Consider the following 8,979-nt stretch of genomic DNA (forward strand, 5'->3'; position numbering starts at 1 on the left):
CTTCAAAAATATATCTTCAGCTGAAACTTCTGAAGCTGATAAAAATCCTACTCTAACGCCGAAAAAATTATTGAAAAAACAGCTTCAGCAAGAAAACAAAAGTTTGAGGAGGCGCCAAACAACAAGAAAAATGATTGTGAAAACATTTTGAAGAAAAAAAGGGCGTTCTTTAAATCCGATTATATCAGAGGATAGTACCTGACACTCGCCTATGAATACGAGTAGCAGGGTGGTCCCAGAAGTATCCAGTCTGACATAGAGATGGCGGTAGTTGTTTGAAAAATGTCATTCTATTAGAAAGTACACAAGCTAAAAAAATATGTGTCAAGTTTGAAGTCGCTGCGTTGTTTAGTATTTGTTTGACAGCCATCAAGAGTGAATTTGTCAAAATGGAGAAAACTGGTCATCGTTATGTGGTACACTAGTTTTATATGGAAGGTCTCAGCCCAATTAATATTAAAGCTGAACTAGATTCTGATCTGAGTGAGTCTGCTCCTCCGTTTAAAACAGTAAAATATTGCATTTCACCAGTTCGGACTCCCTGAAAGAATCTTTTGAAAAATTTAAAAAGATTACCTGAAAAAACAATTTGATTAAGCAAAAAGCTGAAATTGCAATGAAATAACATACAAACAACAACAAAAGAAACAAATAAATTGAATTATTAACAATAAAAAATGATTAACAAGAAATGAAAATTAAAAATATAAAATTATAAGATTCCAAACCAAGTTATTTCACGACATTTCGATTGTTAGTATCCCAATCGTCTTCGGGTGATAACTGGCGGGAGTTGGTCGTGTTTCATATGTTACGTATCTCTACGCATTTCGTTGAACTACTAGAGGAAGTCGAAGTCAAAGAGCAGGATCAACTGGTCAGTTTTGACGTGGAAAGCCTCCACACCAACGTTCATGTCGAAGAAGCACTTCAAAGCATACAGAAGAAGCTATTCGAAGATGGGGACCTGTAAGATTGAACAAACTTACCACAAGTAATCATGGAATTACCAGGATTCTATGTATGATACTGCTACTTCCAACTGAAGGACAATTCTTTACGCAAGATGATGGACTACCAATGGGATCGCCACTTTCACCGATTATAGCCAATATTTATATGGACTGGTTTGAAACTCTGGCCATTGAATAACCCCACAAGAAGCCCCGAGTCTGGTTGAGATACATGGACAACACCTTCATAATATGGAACCATGGGAATGCAGAATTGGACACTTTCCTAGAGCACATCAATAACGTAATTCCTTCTATCACTTTCACAATGGAGAAGGAAGTTCACAACGAATTGCTATTCTAAGACGTATTGGTGAAGAGGACCGACACTGAATGGAAAACATCTGTATCAACTAGTACTTGTATTCCCCTACATCAGAGAATTGTCGAAAAAGATAAGAAGGATTGGGTCCAAGTATAACATCAGAACCTGTTTCAGATCTGGGAACACTATCCTTAGCAGTTTCATGAAAACCAGGCCACCAAACGCGGACTGACATTCCAACAGTTGCATTTACCGTATACCCTGCGAGTGCGGAGAATCATACATCGATGGCCAAGAAGCCACCGATGTATGATTTCAAACGGCTCTAAACATAATAAATAAATGGTGCCAGGAGGAGGAACTAACAGTAAACCCTCTCAAAACTACACTAGTAGTCTTTACAAAAAAGAAACACCTACAAAAAATAATCCAAAAAAGCACGATAGCCTTCAACTTGTATAGAAGGATGTGCGGAAAAAATTGGAGTTTACAACCAAAAATGACCATATGGCTATATACCAGGGTTATCTTACCCATGATAGCATATGGCTCAGTGGTATGGTGGCCAAAGACTCAGCAGGCTGGGGCGATTCGAAGGTTAAGTGGCATTCAAAGGCAAGCTTGCCTGGCTGCCACGGGCGCTATGAGAAACACCGCATTAGAAGTCTTGCTGAACCTAACGCCACTACATCTATATATTTAAGGGAAAGCCAAGTCAGTCATCAGTAGACTGACCAGCGGGCAAATGCCTATAAGCATGCTGCACGGTAAGAGGTATAACGAGCTAAACAAAGAGTTGGACCCCATAATGGGAATGCCATCGGATGAGATGCTTCCCCAGTATAGCTTCGGAAAAAACTTCAAAACAATTATAACAGGCAGAGAGGCATGGAAGGGAGGACCTCCAATAAATGCAGAGATTGCCTGTTACACAGACGGCTCAAAAACTGAAGAAAGGGTAGGAGCAGGAATCTATATAACTAAACCAAAGACAAAAGTCTCACTGAGATTAGGTAAAAAAGTGACGATATTCCAGGCAGAAACAGCAGCAATAGGTCACTGCGCAGAAGAGTTATTAAGGCAAGAGTTTAAGAAAAAGACTATTGCAATATACTGTGATAGCCAAGCAGCTATAAAAGCAATTAGCTCCATGCAGGTCAATTCCAAACTGGTCTGGAACTGCCTAGAAAAGCTACAAGAACTAGGTAGTCAAAACAGACTGTCATTAGCCTGGGTACCAGGCCACACAGGATACAAGGGCAACAAAGAGGCTGATTCATTAGCACGAGAAGGAGCATGATGCTCCCCCATTGGCCCAGAAATCTTTTGTGGCACAGCAAAAGCGCTGCGAAAAACTTGTAACAGCAACTGGAAGGAAAAACAATCTCAAAAATGGTGCAATAAGGCGCCGGGTATGAGACAGGCCAAAGAGTTTATTAAAGAGCCATCGCCAAAATTCACGGAGTACCTACAAAATCTGAATAGGCGATCAACTAGAGTTCTGGTCGGGCTATTAACGGGACACTGTAGACTCGAGAAACACATGAACAACATCGGACTGGCAGACACAGCCCTATGCAGGCTTTGCCAAGAGGATGAGGAAACCTCCGTACACATACTATGCTATTGCGAAGGTCTGTCAAGGATAAGGTTTGCAACATCAGGGGAGGAAAAACCACAACCCTCTCAATATATGGGGAACTTGGGGTATGGCCTATGGAGTCTAGTTACAAGGACGGGCCTAGACAAGGAAGTCTAGCATACATGAGGGCACACTCAATAGAATTGCAAAGGTCGCAGTGTAGTGGCTGTTCAGCACAGAAGCCCCACATTTATCTAATCTAGGACATTGAAAGTTGGCATTGCCGAGCACAAAAAACACACACAGCGAGGAGAAACCAGCAAATACGAAATAGCAGAGTATGTTTGGGCTCATCAACATAACATCAAGTGGGCCCAAGCTGAAATCATCCACAAGGAGGAACACTGGTTTAGGAGGAAATTCAAAGAAGCCGCATATATGTTGTCCAACAACGCATTCAGCCAAGCTAGCGTAGATATACGTTACATATGGAAACTTCTTATCAAGCGGAACACGACCAACTCCCGCCAAACGGTCAGCTCCCGCTAAAAACCAATAAAGCGTGGAATTCCTTCGAAAGGAATAAGTCCAGTTATCACCCGAAGACGATTGTGGATACCAACAATCGAATTGTCGTGTAGTAACTTGGTTTGGAATCTTTCAATTTCATATTTTCAATTTTCATTTCTTGTTAAAAATTTTTAATTTTTCAGCTCGTGTTAATAGTTCAAGTTTTTTGTTGTTGCTTGTATGTTATTTGGAATAACATATTTCATTGTAATTTCAGTTTTGTGCTCAATAAAATTGTTTTTTCAGCTCACTATTTTGATTTTTCTGCCAAGACGAGCATCGTAGTGGTCGACCAAATGATGTGATGACGCCAGAAACGGTGAAGAAAATTCACAAAGCGGTATTGAATGATCGTCGATTGAAAGTGCGCGAGCTAGCATCCTTAGCATTTCAAAAAGTGCGGTACATCGTATATTATCTGTAAATTGAGACATGAGAAAGCTGTGTGCTAGGAGGGTGCCGCGTTTGCTCACACTCGAACGAAATCATTGACGTGGAGATGTTTCAACTGAGTGTTTAACGAAGTTTCACAGCAGCAAAGCAGATTTTTTGCGTAGTTTCCTAACCATGGATGAAACATGGGTCCCTCGATAGCCAGGCGGTCGGTAGCCAGGCGGTTCGACGTGGGTGCTTTGTTCACTCACTCGAATTGACTGCCGTGTTGGTCGGTGGTTCAAGCCCTAGTCTGAACGATCAATTTTCACTTGCTATCGTCCACAACCCGTGTTAGGAATCACACAATAAAAGGTAAGACTTCGTTAATTCTTAGCTCTCACAAGTTTCAACTTCTGAGGGTTGTCGTTCGTAGGGGTGCAACAGCTGGTTAACGGAAAAACAGATTTTAAGCAGACAAATCACTTCACACCCGAGACAAAAGAACAAGCAAAACAGTGGACTCAAAAGGTAGAACCGGCTCCGGAGTAGGCGAATACCGTTTCATCTGCAAGCTAAGAAAAAAGTGTTGTATCACCAAGACAATGCATCAGCTCACAAATCCATTATCGCAACTTCAGCTCTATGAGTAAGACTTTTAACGACAGGTAATCGATGAAATCGCCAGAATCTATTCACTGCCATAACGGCGTCTATAATTGGTGATTTATGTCATATGGATAGTAATACGTCCTAGTTCCGATTTGCCTGAATCTCCAACAAGTTTACGGCACCGATTCGATTACTCATATGGGAAGCGCATTACAGATAGCAAGGTATAATTACAGAGTTTGTCACTCATAATTATTGATCGGAATTTGATTACGATGAGGAGTTCCCCTCCAAAGATAGATATTGAGTTGGAATGTGATTGGTACTGGGACATGCAACTGGATGTCAAACTTATTGAAGGCTATTACTATTATTAAAAATGAGTTTTAATCTTTCTCTTTGAAGATGATCACTTGGTGATCGAAACACGTGTCGAGGTGTTAGGAATAACGATTTGATGTTGGGGAAAAAATTCCAGTAATATTTATTACTACACCAAAGGTTCCAAACAGTGCATCATAAGTTATTAAAGTCTGTTGAAAAAAATCTGTCTTTTCTTTAACCAGTAGTCCATCCCCAAAAGTCGAAACTTTGGCGACATAAAGCTTGATGAGGTTTAACCTTTTAATGTGCGATTCCTAGCAGGATTCCAGAAAATCTAAATTTTAAAGCGAAATTAAAGAGAAAGCACGTGAAAAATTCACGAAGTGAGTTTTCACGGACCAATTTTCAGAAAAAAAACAAATTTAGCAGAAGCATACTTTCGAACTTCATCCACCAAGGTATCATTCAAAATCATCATGAAAAAAGCTCTCTCAAAGTAATATTGTCGTAACTCAGTACTCGCTTGGCTTATTAACGAGAAGATTCTATTGGCTATTTCACCTATTCATCATCCATCCAAATAATGAAAGAACTTATTTATTTGAAAACTTTGTTTTATATTTCTATATCCTGTGATCGTATCAATTTCGATGTCTATGAACTTGGATTATTAAAAGATGTAATTCTGAAAACTGTGGTTGAGGTTGGAATATCTTTCAGTTCATGTATTCGCTCAAATGAATTTTAATTATTTCATGATTGATTCATATTTGACAATATTCTTGTAAGTGACGATATGTTCTGTAACCTTACCTATATAAAGCAAAGCGCGGTCTTATTCAAAGCATTTCAAAACCTATGGAACAGCATCAATCTCAAAGACAAGCACTTTTCTTAAACACCAGAATGACAATACTTTTCTCGACGTCGTTTCACCAACTAGGAGATGAAGGAAAGTAATACCAACACACATCTACGATTTTGGGTAGACATTTGCGAGACGTTTTCTCATGAAAGTTGTTGCCACTCTCAACAGATTGATTCATATAGAAAGCTATCCTCTTCACTGTTAATAGATCTCATGATACACTTAGCTATTTCCAGACTTTTGAGAGCAGCCGAAAATCTAGTATCACGTAACAATTTCAGACAGTTTTTATTTGTTCTGTGGATGTGTCACATGATATATTGCTTGAAAACTATTACGAGGTTAGGGATACCCTCAATCTGATACAAAAACTTATTTTGAAAACCGCTTTCAACCGGTAAGTATTGGAAATTCTCCATTTCAAACACAATGAGCATGGTGTCCCTTAAGGATCAATAGTAGGACTGTTGCTATTTATAGTACATAGTAACGACTTGAGTAACTATATGGTTCCGGTGAAAACTATAAACTCAAACTCAACAACGATAAATCACAGTCTCCTCATCTTTCGCCTACGAATGCCATAGAAACTCATTCTGCAACTCTACTAGAAGTTACTCTGGGAGGTGATCTATCTTAGAAACCCCATATTACCAAATTGAAAAGTAAACTCTGCAGTGCTCTGTTCGCCCTAGGACACCTTCAAACTGTAACCATACTAAAAAAATTCACTCGGAACAATATATTTTTCATTATTTCATTTGCACATAAGTTACGTTACTATTCTCTGGGGTGGTTCATCGGATTTTCTCTCAATTTTCCGTTTATAGAAAGAAGCCGTCAGGATCTCGTCCTGTTTAGGCTTTGTGAAACACTGTCAACCTCTGTTTATTAAGCACAGAAGAATGCCACTGCCATGTTTGTACATTTTTGAAGTTTCAACAGAGATTTACAAAGACTCCTCGATGCTCATTAAGCAATCGTACATATATAGCTATAAAAAAGCGACTTATTTCCAACAGGATTACAACACCAACGTTTGATTACATCTAATTCATGTTGTAGACGTTGGCAGTCAGTAATATCGTCGATTTCATAATATAGTTTCAGGTCGTTTGCAAATAGTAGGCTAGGAAAATTCAAAGAGGTTGCCAAGTCATTAATAAAAATAAAAAATAAAAGAGGTCAAAGATTAGAACCTTGTGGTACCCTAAATGTAATTACGTACTGAGCCGATTTGAACAATCCATATTCGACGAATTGTTTTCTGTTAACTATATATTATTTAGAGTAAGCAGTTGGTTAGAAAGTTCCAATTTTGTCAATTTGCTGAGAAGAATATAATGGTCTATTTGATCGAAGGCTTTCTGAGAGTCTGAGTAAACAAAATCGACTTGTTTCTGCTTGTCCAGATACGTACAGAGATATTGCTGATATCCTGAGATCAAAAAGGTTCCACATAACCATATTCAAGAAAAATTCACTGAATTATTATCTCTTCAATATACCTTCACCGAAATTGAAATCATTTGGCATAAATTCATTCAAAATGAGGATAAAAAACTTACTTTTGATGCATTGCTTTGATTCCACTGAGGAATACATTGGACATTTCGGACATTGTAGGGAATAAAATTTGCATCGCCCAATTTTTCATGTTTATGTTACCTTCTATGGTTTTTCTATCTATCGTTCCATGTTTTCATAATATTTTTCAAACATTGCCATTATCCACACATAATGGCATCAATAAGTTTTTCAACACACAGACACTTTGTTTCATTTAAATTTGAAGATAGGAAGCACCTAATCAAATACCCTATAGTTTAATCGTATCTACTACAGAAATGTTCTTTCATACTCATAAACCTAGAATTTGAGGTTTGTTACCCATGGAATAGACATAAAGTCTCCTGATATCTCTAGAACGACCGCCATCGTCAATTATGGGTCATCGTTCATTGCTGACCGAGTAGTAATTACCCTCTCACCCATCTCCCCCATTTGGCGATTAACAACTCGTTAGTTTTGACAGTCGTTACGAATTATGTAGGGCAGTAAAGTCGAGTATTTTATGGTTACGTTAACGGTTACTTATAAACTCCATTTATTTCACATAAAACAATGAATTTGGTGTAATGATGGTTTCACACTGACTAAGAGCTAGTAAAACGTATTAATCACTTCAACAAGGGTCATGTAGCCGTTGATGGAAGATTTTCCTCATGCTCCTCAAAGAAATATGTTTAGCGTCAGCGTTCCATTGGACACGTTGATTATGGACACATTTCTGAATGATATTACAATATGACGCCTTGTCATCGTGACATGACTAAATTGGTCTCTTTCCTGATATAAAGTAGTAATGTTATGAATGAAATGAGTGTTTCATCTTGTAATATTATCCAGAAAGGTAATGAGTGTGTTATTCCAAAACATACTATCGACGAGGATAAGCAAACCTAAAGCTCCCTGGTTGACTAACGTTTTGAAGATCATGATTAAAAGATTCAGCTTTCGCGAAATACAAACGGTACAAAACTAGTGATAATTAGAACACCTATAAGAATTTGAGAAACATGGTGACAACTGCTATATGGAAAGAAAATGAGCCTACTTGAATTTCATTAAAAATCAACAACATGCTTAACATCTAAGGGGCACATTACACTTCACAATCGTGAAGACAGGAAAGATATTCTTGAACATCCTTCTAATCCGAATGAAATTAACAATCACTTCAATACTTCGGTCACTCAAATTGCGACTGAACAACATAACGTAATTTCAAGAAAATTCAACTTTCAAATTGAAATCAATATGGATGATACTGACATGAAAGTCAACTCCATAAAAGCTAATGCTACCGGATCAGAGAATATATCTATCTAAGTGTGCTCAGGGCACATGATTCTCGGACCCAATGATCACTTACCCCACGGTGTGGGGAGTGGTCATTGGTTGATGATGCTGGCGCGCCCTCTCGAATGTATCGGGATGCGCTGGTCAGGCCCTGGTACGGTGTACCAGCAATAGAAAGAGTTTCCAATACATCATATGCAATTTCAGATAGAATACAAAAAAAAGAAAACAATCAATTGAATGAAATGTCCTAGATATAGGTAATAAACATCGAGAGAACCCATTGAAACCCTCAGGTTGTGCATGGGAATTCTTTACTTATTGTATTACTAAATAATCTTCGAACGGTATTTCCAATGTGAGTATTTACAATATTTACAATATTCTGGACCTGAGAAAAAGTAAATGACAATGAGAGGAGAATCAAAAATTCAGTTCATTTCTATAGCGATGGAAGTAGGGAAATTTTGATAAGTTATTTGTTATCAATTATATTTAATATTATTTTATG

At 38.1% G+C, this 8,979-nt stretch overlaps 1 protein-coding gene across 1 annotated transcript; it reads left to right on the top strand.

Annotated features, from left to right (window-relative positions):
• Positions 1–2,023: 2,023 nt before the first annotated feature.
• On the top strand, positions 2,024–2,578 carry LOC141480772 (ribonuclease H1-like). The gene has a single exon (XM_074171177.1). The coding sequence runs from the start codon at positions 2,024–2,026 to the stop codon at positions 2,576–2,578; it is 555 nt and encodes a 184-aa protein (XP_074027278.1).
• Positions 2,579–8,979: the final 6,401 nt, after the last annotated feature.

The sequence above is a fragment of the Leptinotarsa decemlineata genome, unplaced genomic scaffold (assembly GCF_025532065.1).
Source record: "Leptinotarsa decemlineata unplaced genomic scaffold, Ldec_3_MD MMD2_tig00000008_RagTag_RagTag, whole genome shotgun sequence".
NCBI lineage: Eukaryota > Metazoa > Arthropoda > Insecta > Coleoptera > Chrysomelidae > Leptinotarsa > Leptinotarsa decemlineata.

Excerpts from the sequence above, each read along its gene's own strand:
- LOC141480772 (XM_074171177.1), top strand. The coding sequence starts at position 2,024 with ATGCCTATAAGCATGCTGCACGGTAAGAGGTATAACGAGCTAAACAAA.